General features: G+C 38.9%; 1 protein-coding gene across 1 annotated transcript; it reads right to left on the reverse strand.

Moving 5' to 3' along the window:
* Positions 1 to 1,610: 1,610 nt before the first annotated feature.
* On the reverse strand, positions 1,611 to 12,631 carry CYP7A1 (cytochrome P450 family 7 subfamily A member 1). Its single transcript, NM_001170929.1, is given in 6 exon segments — positions 1,611 to 3,322; positions 4,181 to 4,356; positions 6,058 to 6,188; positions 8,140 to 8,717; positions 9,606 to 9,846; positions 12,475 to 12,631. Coding segments are annotated over 6 exon segments (1,506 nt in total). The 5' UTR covers positions 12,555 to 12,631; the 3' UTR covers positions 1,611 to 3,022.
* Positions 12,632 to 18,622: the final 5,991 nt, after the last annotated feature.

The following is an 18,622-nucleotide window of genomic DNA, read 5'->3' on the forward strand; positions in this document are numbered from 1 at the left end:
ACCTCAGTTGATTCCATATCTTTGCTATTGTGAATAGTGCTGCAATAAACATGAGAGGGCAACTACCCTTGTTTCTAAAATATATTCTCCTGATGTGCTTTAAAAAATAGATTTAATATATGAGGGGTCTTCAAATATTCATGGAAAATGTGTATTATAAAAAACTTGACATGAATTCCAAATTTTTAGCACCAAAATAAACTTACCTTTAATATCGTTTTCCGTGAACTTTTACTAGAGTATTTTTGGTTTTTTAGAGATTTATTTTATTTGGGCTGGTGCCATGGCATAGCAGGTAAAACTGCCGCCTGGAATGCAAGCATCCTGTTTGGGCGTTGGTTCAAGTCTTGGCTGCTCTACTTCCAATCCAGCTCTCTGCTAAGGCCTGGGGAAGCAGTAAAGATGGCCCAAGTCCTTGGGCCCCTGCACTCACATGGTAGACCTGGAGGAACCCCCTGGCTCCTGGCTTCAGTTCAGCCCAGTTCTGGCTGTTGTGGCCATTTCAAATAAATAAATATTTAAAAGAGAAGAAAAGAAAAGGAAACCCTGAAGGTCCCTCTAGGCAAAAAAAAAAAAAAAAAAGAAAAAAACATTCATTTTACTTATTTGAAAGATAGAGTTAAAGAGAAAGAGAGAGAGAATCTTCCATCTGCTGATTCACTCCCCCAAATGGCCACAACAGCCACAACTGGGCCAGACCAAAGCTAGGATCCAGGAGCTTCTTTCGGATCTCCCACGTGGGTACAGGTGCACAAGCACTTAGGTCATCCTCCTCTGCTTTCCCAGGTGCATTAACAGGGAACTGGATTAGAAGTGGAGTGGCTGGGACTCGAACCAGCATCCACATGGGATGTCAGCATTGTAGGTAGTGGCTTTACCTGCTATGACAGAATGCCAGCCCCTTTAGTGCATTGTTTAAAATTTAAAAATATTATAGTAAAAATAGTTTTGAGGAATGCTATACAAGAAGGCTTAGCAAACATTTTGAGTAAGGAGAATACAGGACATGCTGTAGGCTTTGTAGCCACATTTGCTCTTTGTTAACTCCTGAGCTGTGCCATTGCATCGCAAGAGCAACAACAGGCAAGGAAGCAAGAAGAGGGCATTCTTGCAGCCCTGTAAAAGTTCATGTATACGGATGTGGAAACCTGTATTGCATGTACTTCCTACGGTCATGAGATATTCCTTTCATTTTTTAAAATATAAAAACCATTCTTAATGTGTAGGCTATATAAAAACAGGATGAGGGGGGACAACCTCTGCTGTACAAGAATAATGGCATATGGAAAGATTTATGGACGCCTTCAGAAAGCCAGAAAATCTATTAGGAAACCACATTAGAGATTTAGTTTCTAATAGTTTGCTAGATGCTAGTAGTTTGGTAATCTTGACCCACATTTCAATGAGTTTTCTTTTTCTTGATTAAAAAAATGCAATAAATAGTTCTATAATGATACTAAATAGGAAGGTTAAAGATGAGGGAGAGCTTTGAGTGAATGATTATTTTGAATATTTTTAAAATATTTGGAAATATGAATATATTGTATGAGTCCTAAAAATTATCATAACTTATCAATAGGTGAATGTTTAAAGAAACATTCTGAGTACATATATTTACACTTTTATTTCTGAAAGATGAATTGTTTCAAAATTAGAACATTACAATGTTTCCTTCACATTTACAGTACAAGAAAAAACATACTTTACATATAAATACATAGACATGTCAATAAAATATTATAGCTGGTGACACTTATATTTAAAATATTTTCTCAAAGTATTGTATACAGTAAACAGTATTATGTACCCTTATTTTTCTTCCAACTTCAAGCCATTTAGAGATACAAGCTATTTAAATAAAACACATTAAGCTGCATTTAATAATGCTGAATACTTCACAACCAAAGCTTTTAAATAGTCATTTTCATCCATTTTTTTTTTTAAGATTTACTTCATTTCTTTGAAAGGTAGAGTTACAGAGACAGAAAAAGAGAGAGTTCTTCCATCCTCTGGTTCACTCCAAGATGGCTGCAATGGCCACGGCTAGGCTAGGCTGAAGCCAGGAGCCCAGAATTGCTTTCCCAGGTCATTAGTAGGGAGCTGGATCTGAAGTGGAGCAACTGGGACTGGAACCAGCGCCTATATGGGGTGTCAGTGTTGCAGGCGGCAGCCCAATCCAATATGCCACAGCACCAGCCCCCCGATTTTAATTTTAAAATGTATCACATAGAGCTACATTATTTTCACTTACATACATTTAGAAATGACAGAAGAACTTCTTCAGTCTCTGAAGAAAAAAAGAGCTCTTCTCATTAATTTGAAATCTAGTAAAAGTATAGATAAGATGGTTAAAAGCCTGACAATATTCCATCAACAGTAAATTAGAACACAAAGGGACAATATGAAAAGCATCTTTAATGTTTTTAGGGCATCAAGATCAACATTTTAAAAGCCCTAAACACTGGATATACAGATGAAGCTGAAAAATATTTCCTTTTTATTAAAAGACATGGTATAATCTTTTAAAATATCCATTCATAATACTTTATAAGTGCTCCCACCTGAAAAACTCCACAAGCTATGCAAAAACAAAAATTCAGTTTCACTAAAACGTGAATTTGAACCTCTCTCATAATTCAGGGGCAAGTCTTATAAAAATAAAGCCATTTCCTTAGGAAAAATATCTGCCAATTGGAATATCTTCATTTTGAGAAAAAGAAGGCATCTTTCTCTGGAAATAATGAAGTTCAGTCTCTGGCTATATGAATATTCATTGACTTATACAAACAAAAGCACATTATTGCACTCCTAGAAACTAGTTCTTTTCACTACTGCAGTCTGAGATGGTATCTGGAAGCCATCACCAAAAATATCACGATTCGCAAGCAACCATCATTCAGCAGAAGGGGCCTGCTAACTCGTGTCCACCACCACTAAAGGCATTTGTCCAAGGGGACAGTGTGGTGCTGGTGCTCGGTCATCCTGTAACATCATTGTGTGCCCCCTGTTTTCAACTCTATATTCACAAATGTTTGAATTTATATTTAAACTCAATATCATTTAGTGGTGGTAAAATGCCCAAGCCCGCCCGGGACTGGTCCAAAGGAGGACATTTAACATGACTGTCTACAAACTCCAGTTCGAAATAGGAAAGCATCAGAATCAAAAACTGTTTGATTTCTTGGATAGCAAATAATCTTCCAGGGCATATTGTCGCTCCCGATCCAAAGGGCATATAATAATACTTTAACTTGAGGCCTTTACTGTAGAAGGTGGTCTTTGTCTTCCTGTTTTCATCGAGATATCGATCATATTTAAAAGTCTGCAATGAATAGACAAAGAAAATAAGCTACCTTGAAAGGCATTGATTTCTTTTTTGACCTGAGAGCTCCAAAAAGTAATTTCCTTTTTAAATTCACCCCATTAGAAATTTAGCAAATGCTTCACATTGAATCACAGAGTAATAGTGAACAGAAGCTAATGAGAATGGATAGAACAGGTAGGTAAGCTTCATAATGCCACCTGCCCCGCCTAGGTGTCCTCAGTTAGACAGAACTAGAAAGAGAGTCCAATTGGAAACCAGAAGAGTCAATACATTAACCACCAATGTCTTGAATATTGGATTAAGACATTTTTAAGGAATTAGAACATTAGCATCAAATAGAATCTAGCAGAGACCATGTGATGTCAAATACCAGGACTAAAAATGAAAACTTCAAGCCACATGGGAGTCAGCCTTTAGCCTAGAAGTTAAGATGTTCACATCCTATATCAGAGTTCCTGAGTTCGATTCCTGTCTCTGGCTCATGATTCCAGCTTCCTGCTAATGCAGACCCTTCGAGGCAGCAGTGATAGCTCAAGTAATTGAGTTCTTGCCACTCAGGTGGGAGACCTGGATTGCATTCCACTGCCATGCTTCAGCCTTAGCTGGGAGCCAGTGAGGGCATTTGAGGAATGAATCAGCAGATGGGAGATCTCTCCCCCTTCCCAACATAAATAAATAATTAAAATTTCAAAACAAAAACTCAGGCCACAAGCCAGATATGAATAAGTGAGATAATTAGGGGGACACTCCCAATTGCTACAATGACCAATTTAATTCTATATTTGTAAATGTTGTCCTTATTTCAATGCTGGTAGCTATCACCTGGAGATTAAACTTTGATGAGCAGCCACTTACCATAGGGTCTGGGTAGATTTCTGGATCTAAGTGCATTAACTGCGGATAAAGAGCTATGATGTCATCTTTCCGGATGTTGTAGGAACCATCCTCAAGGTGCAAAGTGAAGTCCTCCTTCGCTGTGCGGATGTTCAGGGAGGCACTGGAAAGCCTCAGGGACTCCTTGATGATGCTGTCTAAATGTTTTCAAAGAAAGAAAGAAAATGGTAAAATGAAAAGAAGGAGGGGGAGGAAGAAAGGGAGAAAAGAACAAATTAAGTATTTAAGGCCACATAAAGTAGAGCCTGAATAGAAAGCTGAACGGACTCTGAGAAATGGACCAGGTACAGATTCCCCAAGTGTTTTTTCTGTTGCCACTCTGATTTTATCATTCATTCAGTTCTGATTTTATCATTCATTCAGTTCTATCTGAGTGTGTTTTTTAATCCAATGACCGAAGTTAATATTTGATTAAGATATAATCTTGGTTATAGAGAACTAGACATGCTTAATTTTATAGAAAAGTAATTATTTCTATAAGATACTAAACATCTAACAAAACTGAAAGGACCAGTATTTCTGTTGTGAATGAGACAATATACTAAAAACACTTTTATGCAGAAATGTTTTTGCAAAATATTAGTGAGGATTGAAGTCCATATTTACAAGAACACATTTTATCTATATACTATCTGGTCTTATATGGTGATGCTCTACTTCCTGGTATAGTCATAAAGAGACAAAAACAACCACCCTGAGGCTAGCTAAAATATAGAGACCTCTGGGGTGGGAGCTGTTGTACAACAGGTTAACCTGCCTCTGGGACACCAGCATCAGACATTGGAGTGCCTGAATTCAAGTCCTGGCTCCACTCCCAATTCCAGCTTCCACCCTGGGAGGCGGCAGGTGATAATTAAGTACTCGGGTCCCTGCCACCCATGTAGAAGATGTAGACTGAGTTCCTGGCTCCTGGTTTCAGCCTGATCGAACCCTGGATGTTGTGTGCATTTGGGGAGTGAACCATAGAAGGAAGATTATCTCTGTCTCTATCTCTCTGTGTTGGTCTGCCTTTCAAATAAATACAAATATACAAAATAAAGAAGTTCTTAAAATTGAAATAAAATATAGAGATCCTGTGAATCGTCCAGCCTGTGCTTCTAGCCTCGATCCCTTATTTGTGTGTTCAGGTACTTGTCACAGAATTGTGTGTAAAATCACAAAATGTTATCACTTTATCTCACAAATGAGAAAAGTCAGACTTCAAATGAGAAGCTGCATGTCTGAGGTCTCCTAGATCAGATAAAACCCAACATGGACCCTAGGCTTCCTGCCTCCTGCCACTTCCTCTATGCAACACTGCTCTTAAAAGCACATATTGGTTCCTTTCCTTGTGAGAAAAATAACAAAAAATAATAAAAACATTCTTTCTTACTATAAAATTACAGTACTTGCGTAATTCTATAAAATAGAGGACAGGAAAAAGAGGAAAAATCAAATAACCTTCCATCACATCACCCAGTGCCTATAGGTGATTATAGCTTCTTGATGTCATTTTTCATCAAAATGGATGATATGTTTCTAATTACCACAAACTTAGTGGCAAGAGGAATAAAAGAGGAGACCGAGGGCAGAATGGTGCTGGACAGCATAGTATCACAAGTCTTGCAATAATGCTGTGATTTGGTTCCACCATTGAATCTCAGGCAGTAGCTTGATTTCTGTCAGTCTCCCCATTTAATAGATGGAAACCATTCTACTCATAGAATTGCTGTGAGCATTAAACAAGACATCTCATACAAAACATCTAGCATAATTTCTAGAGCTCAGGAAGCAATTAGCATTTTTGACAATTAATGTTAATAGAACTCAGGAAGGGAAATGCAGCCTAGCAAGCTCACCTAGTACTGGCATGTCATTCAGTTGTGTTTGATTCAAATGAATAGGTTTGCCTTCAAAGTTGATTTGTTGATCAGCATCTTCTAATGCTTTGTTCACTTCTTCAGTAGCTGCTTTCAGGGCTTCAGAGCTCCTATTAAAGTAAAAAGAATACAAAAGATGTACAGAAAATAAAATTTTTCCATACCCAAAGATAAATAAACAAATGAGCATTTTGCCCTTAACTAAGTGATCAGGATACCAGAGAAGGTGAGAAAGTGACATTTTCATTCATTTCTACTCTATGGCAATTTTTATATTCTGGGATATTAGCAAAACTTGTTGCCTTAAATGTACCTTGTTATACAAAAGTAAGACTTGAGTCACATATCTTAAAGCAGTCATAAATGAGGAATCTTTTAGAAGTTTATGGAAAATGTGTGTTGTGAAAAAAAACTATGCTTGATTTTAAATTTTTTATGCCAAAGCAAACATTTTTTAATTCCATTTTTCATGAACTTTTTGAAGTACACTTACATATAGAAGGAAAATTTACATGTAAAACAACAATTACAAAGTAGTGGCTAAATTCCAAATGAAAGTTCATATTTGCTCTCAAAGCACATAGGATGATTTCAGGTATAACAACAACTTTTGCATTCACATGATAATCTTGAATTGTCAGATGAAGGCTACTTCCTTAGTATATGGAAGTCACTGGAGCCCCAGCGCCACAGTTAGGGATCAGTGTCACATAATCACTGCAAATTATGTCTCAGAAATGGTTGACCAGTAGTATTTATGAGACTATCAAAATATTGCCACAGTTACCTATATAACATTAAATTGATGTTGAAACTTTTTTATAAATACATGAATTTATTCCAGATGAGCTTTCTCAAGTAACAACTTGGGAAGACATTTGACATTTAACATTTGGGTCAAATTAGTATGGGTTTTATATCTCAAATTTAAGTTTTAAAATATTTTTATAATTAGACATAAAATCATCAGCCATTAATGGGAATTTGGCATTTCTGATTTTATGGAATAGTACTTTTATGTCTATATGGTACTAAATATCCAATTTAATTAGAATCATCTAATAAACTTTTTTCATGTCAGATTGCCCACTTTGGAAAGAAACCACATGTAAAATGTGTGTTATCTACAAGGGTTTTTGGTTACAATTTTAAAAGGCAAAGCCTAGCTAAATCTCTTATCAGTCTCAGATGGGAATTGATCCAGGACTGTTGTAGTTGGTCAAGTAAACATTAATTAAGACAGCAATTGCTAACTGAGTGAGAAGCCATCTGTGAAGGCACAAATGAATAAAATGAGTAATTGAGTAATAATTTAAATATTTTTGTGATTATGAAGACTGCATTCATGGACCTAAGCTGTTGTCAGAGGAACACTGTGGGATTATGAGGAACAGTGTGGGGTTGCAAGCAAGGTATCTGGACCTGGTGGCCTCAATTTACTTGGCACCAATGCGTCTGAGCTCTGTGGCTTTGTAGCATCCCTTTCTCTTGGACTCTGAGTCAGTAATTTTGTTTACCAGTTGTAACTGCTTATGTTTTTTTATTATTTATTTATTTATTTTTTGACAGGCAGAATGGACAGTGAGAGAGAGAGAGCGACAGAGAGAAAGGTCTTCCTTTTCCGTTGATTCACCCCCTGGCAATGGCCGCTGCGGCCAGCACACCGCGCTGATCCAAAGCCAGGAGCCAGGTGCCTCTCCTGGTCTCCCGTGCGGGTGCAGGGCCCAAGCACTTGGGCCATCCTCCACTGCACTCCCTGGCCACAGCAGAGAGCTGGCCTGGAAGAGGAGCAACTGGGACAGACTCCAGCGCCCCGACCGGGACTAGAACCCGCTGTGCCTGCGCCACAGGCGGAGGATTAACCTATTGAGCCGCGGCGCTGGCCATTGGTTATGTTTTTTTATTTTCAACAAGCTGGCACCTGTTAAGCACTTAACAAGGCTATGTGTTATATTCTGGATGGATGACATGAGAAAGCACTAAGAGTGTTTTAAACTTAAAATGGTTGAATTTCTACTTTCAGCCAAAATAAAGATGAAAAGAGCCGAAGTTGCTAGTCACCTCATCATATGAAATAGACTCCAGAAAGTTGCTGGGATGGTGTTTGCTTGCGAAGCCCACAGGATAGCCAGGTGCGTCTTGGCCTTCTCCATGGCGTCGAAGGTGGAGAGTGTGTCATTCAGAAACATGCGCAGGCGGATCAGTTCTGAGATGTGGTCCCTGGTTCGGAGGTTGTCATGCTTCAAGCCCTCAGCTAGCTTCTCCCGGGCATTGTGGGCAGTCATGAATATGTGAATGGGAAGTCCTGCTACCAGGGCAGGAAAGACTTTGTCAAATTGCTTGAAATCTTCAAGGCTGTTTAGAATAAATGCTCGTTGTGCGTCTTGCCTTGTAAGCTCTCTGCCGAAGAGGGTTAGGTACCCAGCCTCGAACATCACCCGGTAGCAGAAGGAGTACATCCCCTCTGTCACCCAGGCCCTGCTCTTTGGTTCAGGACGTCTCAAGGTAAGTTGGAGGTTTTCCATCATGGCGTCTGTGAGGGAAATCAAGGCATCGCCCTGCAGGGTTTTGTTGAAAGTGTTGTTTATGTTTTCGGTGGTATTTCCATCTCTTGGGTCAATGCTTCTATGTCCAAATGCCTGACAGCAAAATAAAATGTGTGAAAAAAAAAAAAAAAGAAAGTAAACTTGACCTAGAGTTAGTAAATGACTGAAAACACCTTACCTATGTTACTAATTCTCTATAGTTAAAAAAAAAAAAGAAAAAGAAAATTGGAATGTGCACAGTTTGCGAGCACTTGGTAAGGAAATGGGCCAAGTCACTGCCTTTGTTTAAGGTGAAATTTAAATCCCAGCTCTTCAGTGAAATTCCCTGGACCACCCTGCTCATCTATTTCTTTCCTCTTATGCTGCTGCACTCATGTGTGCAACAATTTGTTACTAATTGATGTTATTTTTAATCATTCATTCCCTTCAGTTCTTTGTAAATGTATTTTCACTGAACTTAAGCTACCTGGTGGCCAAGACCATGTCTAATATTTCTTTGCAGAAATAAGTACTGATTGTTTTCTCCATAGCACAGCTTCTTAGATTACATCTAAATGATGTTAAAATACCCAAGAAACTCCTTAACAAATTGAAGCACTTGTGTGGCGAGAATGTGGTAAAACAATTGTTGAGTAACTTCTTAACATGTGCTCTCTGGGTGGTGTTGTAGACATTGGTGATGACATGAGTTTGTATCTACCTTACTGATACACTGCCATCTGGCTTATTAAAGCATTTCTCTTTACCCTTATCAACTGATTAACAAATGACAAACATATACCTCTTCGTCTTTTTGAAATGATTAGTATTAAGAGGCTGTGTCTAGTTTCTAGTTTCATTTATTAGGTTTCTAAGAATCTCCACACAAGGGTAACCCTCTCTTTTGCACCTCTATGGTATGGTAAATCAAAACTGCCAAATGGGCTAACATAGAAAAAAGGTAGGAAACAAGTAATGCCATACAAATGTATAATTGATTACCTTTGCAGAAGTAGTGAAGTGAAATTTTTTCCAATCGAAATATTTTCCATGGCACAACACCTTGTGGTATGACAAGGAATTTGTGATGAAGTGGACATATTTTCCCATTAGTTTGCAGGTAAAAACATGACCATATTTCCTTTGATTTGCTCTGAGAAAGTCAAGAGGATTGGCTCCAAATTGCAGAGCACAGCCCAGATATGGAATCCATCCTTTCTCCAGAGGTGGTTCACCCATTCGCCTTAAGTTACAAATGTATGGTAGATAAGGATGATTAAATATTTCATTTTAAATTATACCAGATTTTAAAGCTTTTACCGCTATCTCAGACTTCAAAAATCTATAGTTTATACATAATATTCTTTTAAAATTTTTTTTATATTTGACTATGTAGAGTTATAGACAGTGAGAGAGAGACAGAGACAGAGAGAGATGGAGAGAGAGAGAGAGAGAGAGAGAGGTCTTCCTTCTGTTGGTTCACTCCCCAGATGGCCGCTATGGCCGGCGCTGTGCCAATCTGAAGCCAGGATCCAGGTTCTTCCTCCTGGTTTCTTATGTGGGTGCAGGGCCCAAGCACTTGGGCCATCTTCCACTGCCTTCCCAGGCCACAGCAGAGAGCTGGACTGGAAGAGGAGCAACCAGGACTAGAACCCAGCTCCCATATGGGATGCCGGGGCTGCAAGCAGAGGATTAACCAAGTGAGCCACGGCGCTGGCCCCCCATAATACTTCTTGTATGATGGAACGCTCATCTTTCACTAAAACAATGGATTCTAGTAACCTTGTAACCTGATATGTTGGTGAAAATGAGTACTAAATCTGTATACACATACATCCACACATACTTCAACAAGCATTACTGAATGTTTAGTATGTTCTAGTCCCTCTTCCCAAGGGTGGGAGCAAAAGGATGAACAAGGCCAGTGAGATTTGTGCAAATGTGGAATGCAGAAAGAATTTCCTTCAAAAGTTTATATTTTTTAAGTGTCATTTGAATGAATATCTCAAAATGTATCACTTCAATGTTTTCTTTAAAGATGTAGAACCCAGAATATCAGACAGATTTGCAGAACTGATATTGTCAAAATCTTCATGGCTTAAAGATATTCTGTAATGACAACTGAAGAGTGAGTATCACTTGAGATATTGGTTTATCATAAAATGAAGTTGAGTAGAGAAACACGAACAGGATCATCAATTTAATTCCTGCTCCTTCCAGCTGCTTTCTGTGCTTTTGTTAGAAAATGTGAACCTGAGGCTGGTTGATTGACACAGCTGTTATGCTGCGTGGGACACCTGCATCCCTTATCAGAGTGGCTGTGGTTCAAGCCCAGGCTCTGCTCGTAAGTCCAACTTCCTCCTGTGCACCTGGGGAAGCAGCAGGTGATGATTCAAGTGCTAGAGTCCCTGCTACCTATGTGGGAGACTCACATTAAGTTCCTAACTCCTAGTTTCAGTCTGGTCCAGCCCTGGCTGTTGCGGACATTTAAGGAGTATCCCGGTAGATGGGAGATTTCTCTCTCTCCCTCTCCCCTCCCTTCTTCTCTTTTACACTCCTCTCCCTCTGTATCTTCACCTTTCAACTTAACAAGTTTTTTAAAAAGAAATTATGCCGGCGCCGCGGCTCACTAGGCTAATCCTCCGCCTTGAGGCGACGGCACATCGGGTTCTAGTCCCAGTCGGGGCACCGGATTCTGTCCCGGTTGCCCCTCTTCCAGGCCAGCTCTCTGCTGTGGCCAGGGAGTGCAGTGGAGGATGGCCCAAGTGCTTGGGCCCTGCACCCCATGGGAGACCAGGAGAAGCACCTGGCTCCTGGCTTCGGATCAGCGCGGCGGCCATTGGAGGGTGAACCAATGGCAAAAGGAAGACCTTTCTCTCTGTCTCTCTCTCTCTCTGTCCACTCTGCCTTTAAAAAAAAAAAAAGAAAAAAATTATAAGTATTTTCAACATAACTCCTGTCCCTCATGATAGAATAACATAGTATAAATAATTACATTTATTTTCTTATTTTGAAGATAAGTCATTTAATTAAAGCTAGAAATGATCAGGCAGTGATTAAAATACATAAAATACCTTAAAGTTAAAATACCTGAATTAAAAGGAAACTTGCAAACAATAGACACAAATAGCAATCTGCCTAGCTGAAGATACGAGGGAATTATTTTCTTTTTTGAGACTAACATAACAAAGAATATCTTCATGCCTCCCCCAAATACTCTTTGAGTCAATCACAAGTTAAATAAACATTGGCTCTGGCTCTGACTCTGTTTGTAGTTCTTGTATTCTTGAACTAATTGTAAACAAATGATACATACAAATCAAAATGATGCCACATATTCCTAGCAAATTTTTCCCAATTCACTGTGCTCGGTTAACTTAATAAGAAAAGAGTAGTAGAATGATCAGCTCAGACTATAGGCTCTTTTTCAGGCTCAGCCTGAGTCTATATAATGCACAAGGGCCAGAGCCAGTTGAACAGAGAATATTTATTCAGTCAGAGCAGCTGTTTAATCCATCCTTTCCATTGCAGTTTCTCACTTGCCAAGTGGATCCTTCCTAATCCGAGCTTTTTTTGTACATAGACACGTAAACACATACAGGGATCTTATGAAATTTCCATCAATCATAGTTAACAAATGTACACATTTATACATTACATTAGTATATGTCAATTTTAAAAAAGGAACCTGCCAAATGCTTTGTTATAGTCAAAATATATCAATTTGTTTGAATGAAATCAGTAGTTTAAAATGAAGAAGAAAATGCAGATATATGTAAGTATGGGAAACCAAACTTATTATACAGTAGAGGAAAAAGAACATTAAATGAAACAACTAAAAGGTAATTTAACATAAACAAACTTTCCTTACCTTCTCCTTAGTCCCAGAATAAGCCACAAACAACAGCACACTGATAGACATATCCCCCAGATCCAAAATATGGTAATCATTTCGCAAATCTGTAAAACTCCTGACAGGGAGAATCTATGATTAGAAAGGCAAGGGTGTCTCTGAACAGTCTGAAGCTAGAGTTTTTATATACGTAGGACCCTGATTCAATAACTTGAACTTGAGTGACCAAAGCAAACAATTAACCATTTGTTCATCCTATTAGGAAAAAAAAGATAGTGGTATTAACTAGCCTTGAACTAAGTCCACAGGCATCAGAAGATCTTCCAAAACAATCAGAAACCTGCAATACTTGATAAGTTGAAGGTCTCTCAAACATATGTTGACTCAACATTCATTCCTGGGGACAGCAGCTAGTATTACAAGTTAGGTATGTGTATAAAAACAAATCTGTTCAAGATGAACATATGTAGTAAATATGTAACACATAAAGAAAACTAAGTATAAATTATTCATCAAACTAGTGATTTGATCTTGTTGCTTTTTTTATCTTATTACATTTTGAAGAAGAAATTAATTTAAATGCCAGAGAGATCCAATGGTTAAGTTCAAAGGGAAGAGAACTAGATTCTCTTGCTTCAAGTCTCAGTATTTTTCCAAAATCATAGACAATTTACATAGATCATAACATATTACTCACCTAGTATCAAGAAAGTAAATAAAACAGTTTCTTTTAAGCATAAAAACATTATCAAACTTTTTTATACCTTAAATTTGTTTATTAATTTTTCTATTTATTAAAGAAACCCACCTCATTTCAAACATAAACTTTGTACATCTACTAACTGGAAAATTTAGTACAACTAACTGGAGCAGAGTGAATCCGACAAAGTTACCTAAGATTAAAACCACAAAAAGTTAGATAAGAAACAATTCATACAGAATTGCTTGTGAGCAGGGAGAGAGGTCTTGGAAGGCAATACATCAGAATACTATTTTGGACATATGATGTTTGGGAGATCTTTTAGGAACCATCGGGTCAATGTCAAGTTGACAATTGAGTGAGTCTAAAGTGAAGGAGAAAGGCTAGAGTTGGAGATATAAATATCAATTCACCAGCATTTGGATGGTATTTAAAGCCAAGAGGTCCTATGAAATCACTTAGGGAGAAAGAAAGATCAAAGAAAGAAACAGAATTCAACCCCAGGCCACAGACACTTCACTCGGGGAGATCAGTCCAAGGTGAGGAGGAAGATAATGAGAGTCAGGAAGAAAATGCAGATGATATCATGGTACAGAAAGCCAGAGCAGAAGGAAGATGAGTGAACTATATCACATGCTACTCCGAGGTCAAGTAAGAGGATCAAAAATGACCCCTGAATCTGACAACACGGGGTTAGATGACTGACATATAAACACATGCACAAATATGAGGTTATATTAAAGACTTTGTGGGTTTGAAGGGCAGTAGTATCATGCTCTGGAGATGTATACATTCTTATTACACACACACACACACACATATGCAATACTTCAACAAAAAAACTCAGGGAAAAATGAAACTAAAATATAAGTTTATTTTAGCGTAGAAAATGTTGAAATACATGGATAGTTTTTTTTTTCATGAACTTTTTAAAGACTCATGTATTTATAGACTTCATTGTTGTTACTTTTTTTTACCTTTTAAAATGTGTTTATTTATTTTCATTTTTATGCAGAGAGAGAAAGGGAGATAGAGAGAGAGTTAGTTTTTCCACTCACTGCTTCACTTTTCAAATGCCAGCAACAGCCATGGCTAGGCTAAACTGAAGCCAGGACCCTGGAACTCAATCCATTTCTCCCATATGGGTGACAGGGACCCAAATACTTGAGTCTTCACCTTCTGCCTCCCAGGGTACACAGTATCAGAAAGCTGGATCAGGGCCGGCGCCGCGGCTCACTAGGCTAATCCTCCGCCTAGCGGCGCCGGCACACCGGGTTCTAGTCCCAGTCGGGGCGCCGGATTCTGTCCCGGTTGCCCCTCTTCCAGGCCAGCCCTCTGCTGTGGCCAGGGAGTGCAGTGGAGGATGGCCCAGGTGCTTGGGCCCTGCACCCCATGGGAGACCAGGAAAAGCACCTGGCTCCTGGCTCCTGCCATCGGATCAGTGCGGTACGCCAGCCACAGCGCGCCGGCCGCGCCGGCCATTGGAGGGTGAACCAATGGCAAAAGGAAGACCTTTCTTTCTCTCTGTCTCTCTCTCTCACTGTCCACTCTGCCTGTCAAAAAAAAAAAAAAAAAAAAATCTGGATCGGAAGCAGTGTCACTAGGACTTGAACTAGGTACTTCTAGATGGGATGCAGGTGTCCCAAGTGGCTAATTAATTACAGTGTCAAATACCCACCTTTGCACTGATCTTTTTAGATTTTTATTCTTAGTTTTTAACTGTTTCAATGTGACTTACAGAGAAAATTCTAAGAACATAATGATCTTTGCTGCCTCCTTTCTTCTTTCCCTTCTCTCCTCCTCTCTCCCTCCACTCTCTTGCTTTCTCCCTTTTTAGTTTTTGACATATTTTAAGTTTACATTACATTAAAAAGGCTTAATACTTCACTGAATAAGAAGCTTAACAGGTAAAAAGCAAAAAGACCCATTTAGTGGGAATATAGACAACAGCTATAAATAATAATTGAATGGAAAAACAACCATTTCACCCATATAAAGGAAGTTTTAAAGTAGTCACAGATCATTAAAACTATAGTAATAGAACATTATTTTTCTAAAATAAAAGACTTATTTATTTATTTGAAAGGTAGAGTTTACAGAGAAAGAGAGAGGGACACAGGGTGGGGGGGCAGAGAGAGAGAGAGCTTCCATTCACTGTTTCAGTCCCCAAATGGCTACAAAGGCTGGAGCTGGACCGATTCAAAGTCAGGAGCCAGGAGCTTCAAGGTCTCCCATGTGGGTACAGGGGCCCAAGGACTTGGACCATTTTCTGCTGTTTTCCCAGGCACAACAGCAGGGATCCACCTCGGAAGTAGAACAGCCAGGTCTCCCACTGGCACCCATATGGGATGCCAGTGCCACACGGGGTGGCTTTACCTGCTAAACACAATGCCGATCCCTAGTGTAGCATTCTTAGCCATTGGTTTGACAAAGGTATTAAACAAAGTTTTACAAAACTACATTTGCAGCAATACTGATGTACACATACATAAAGACATTTCTCTCTCTCTCTCTCTTTCTTTCTTTTTTTTTTTTCCCACATGTAGGGGAGAACATGCAGTATTTGTCTTTTGGGTCCAGCTTATTTCGCTCAACATGATGTTCCCCAGTTCCATCCATTTTGCTGCAAATGGTAGAATTTCATTCTTTTTTATAGCTGAATAATATCCCATTGTGTATATATATATATCACATTTTCTTTATCCATTCATCTGATGATGGACACCTCGGTTGATTCCAAATTTTAGTTATTGTGAACAGTGCTGCCACAAACATGGTGCTACAGGTATCTCTCTGATACATCGTGTTCAAGTCTTTTGGGTATACACCCAGTAGTGGGATTGCTAGATCATATGGTAAGTCTATTGCTACTTTTTAAAGAAATCCCCATACTGTTTTCCATAGTACCTGCACTAATTTAGATTCCCACAGTGTATAAATGTTCCCCTCAGCCCACATCCTCATCAGCATTTGTTATTCCCTGTTTTTTGGATTTTACTCATTCTGACAGGAATGAGAAATCTAATTCTGGTTTTTATTTGCATTCCCCTGATGGCTAGTAATGTTGAACATTTTTCATGTATTTTTTTGGCATTTGTATTTCTTTTTTTGAGAACTGTCCATTGAAATCCTTTGCCCATTTCTCAACCAGTTTGACCATTCTATTTTGTTGTTGAGTTTTTTAAGTTGCTGATATATTTGGGGTATTAATCCTTTGTCAGATAGGAGGTTTGCAAATATTTTTCCCATTCTGTTGGATGGCTCTTCACTCTATTGATCATTTCCTTTGCTGAGCAAAAACTTCTGAGTTTGATATAGTCTCATTTGTTTGGTTTTGCTTTTGTTGCCTGTGCATTTTTTATTATTTATTTAGTCTTCCATTGACTAAGTGTACTACAATTTATTTAGCTTATTCCCTATTGATGGAAATTTGACTTATTCTTAATTTGACTAAAGACTGCAGATTTATTTAATCATTTTTTGTCTCCTTCAATAGAGACCATGAATCTTTTTATGTGTGACTTATGACCATAATTATTAACATCAATCTTTGTGTGGTAGTACATAGATTTTCTCAGATCTAAGTTTTCCATGGTTTTGTGCACATTTAATATATTTAGACTGATTATTTTTTAAATTAATATTACCTTTTCTTTTATATGACTCATAAAGAACTTGAACTTTTATGTGGAAAATCCATATAGCAGTTAATCACAGAGAAAACCTTCCTCTAACATCCAAACAATTTAACCCTGTAGAGTCACGTCTCAAACATACAAAGGAAAATAAAGAAAAATAGACAGAAAGTAGTAACAAGAGACCTCTCAGTACTGTCTTTGCAAACTCCTCTAAGTCTATAATTATGTCAAAATGTCAAAGGTTCTCAAATGGTAAAGGAGAAATACATTCACTACCGCCAGAAAAACTTCAGTAAGTTTTATCTTCCTCACTCAATCTCAGAACACCACAAGTATTAAGTGTGGCCTGGTAGTGTTCATCTCTATGTCCATTACCCTCATCAAAGCAGAGGCTTGAATATTCACACTTACTATTTTTTTCTTGTTACACGTGGTTTATGTCTTTCCTTCTGAGGATATCACTCTTTGCTGCTGTTACATGCCCACAGATGGCATCTAGCCCAGCCCTAACATGTTGCTTCTAATGTGGTGGGTATGAAGTCAGATGCTTGTTACAGTTGTCAACACTATTAATAGACTGCAAGGAAATATCTGAAGAATTTCTGGATGAATACAGTGCATAAAGTTGCATGTGTGAGGTTTATGACAATGTGTTTTTAACACAGATCTTGGTGTGTTGGGTGTTAAATAATTGCCAGCTCACTGACCAAGTACTTTGCCTGCTTTTCCTTTCTCCTCTATTTCTGCTACTAAAATTTTAGTTATTCTCTCTCTGTCTCTCTGTCTCTCTCTGTGTGTCACACACACACACACACACACACACCGCACACATGAACACACACACCAGAACCAACCACATGCCAGGCACTGAGTCAGCTCCAGGGACACAGTGTAAACAAGACAGCTGTAACCTTGACCCTGTGGAATTTCCATTGCAGCAGGGTGAAAGGCTAAGTGCCCTTGCGAAGAAAGGTGTAGAGTTGCCAAAAGGCCTGGTATGATAAACTGAATTTATCTCAAACTCTCTTCCCTACATTGCCTGTCTTTCTCCTCTCTGTTTTTATAGAATAATGTAGAATACCACAGTTTCTGAAGTGTGGAGAAAGAACTTGCTTGTAGGCCTCAGGAAATATAGGGCCTGGGTCCAACACTCCATCCTCTTGAACACAAACATATGAAACACGGAAACTTAAGCCAGAGGAGTAGAAGGAACAGCTCAGACTATCAGTTATGTAAACTGATAGTGCATTTATTTAGGTGTAGTTTCTATTATAGATGCAGTGAACAAAGAAGTCTGATTTAATCTGATTGCTTTCAATAAAAGCAATGGTGAATATTATCAGTTCACTCAAGTCATCTGTTTTCTTGAATTCACAAGTCAAATTAACTCTCTGTGGGAGAGCACAGGCAGCCTCGATGAAGGTAATTCCTTGCATTTTTCCAAGGATATCACAGAGCTGTCGTGAATCAAGCCTGCACATGAGGTTCCTAACTCAGGTCTACTCAATGGGAGGTCTTCCATCCACTGGTTCACTCCCCACATGGCTGCAAAGGCAGGAGCCGGGCCAACCTGAAGCCAGGATCCAGGAGCTTCTGCCCCATCTCCCACACAGGTGCAGGAGCCCAAGCTCTACTGCTTTCCCAGGCCATAGCAGAGAGCTGAATCAGAAGAGGAGCAGCAGGAATGGGAACTGGTACCCATATAGGATGCCTATGCCACAGGCAGAAGCTTAGCTTGCTTAGGCCACAGCACTGACCACTATATTCATTTTGAGAATTTCAGTTTTTAAAAGCTATTGGTGGCCGGCGCCGTGGCTCGATAGACTAA

This window comes from Oryctolagus cuniculus, chromosome 6, assembly GCF_964237555.1.
Source record: "Oryctolagus cuniculus chromosome 6, mOryCun1.1, whole genome shotgun sequence".
Taxonomy (NCBI): Eukaryota; Metazoa; Chordata; class Mammalia; order Lagomorpha; family Leporidae; genus Oryctolagus; species Oryctolagus cuniculus.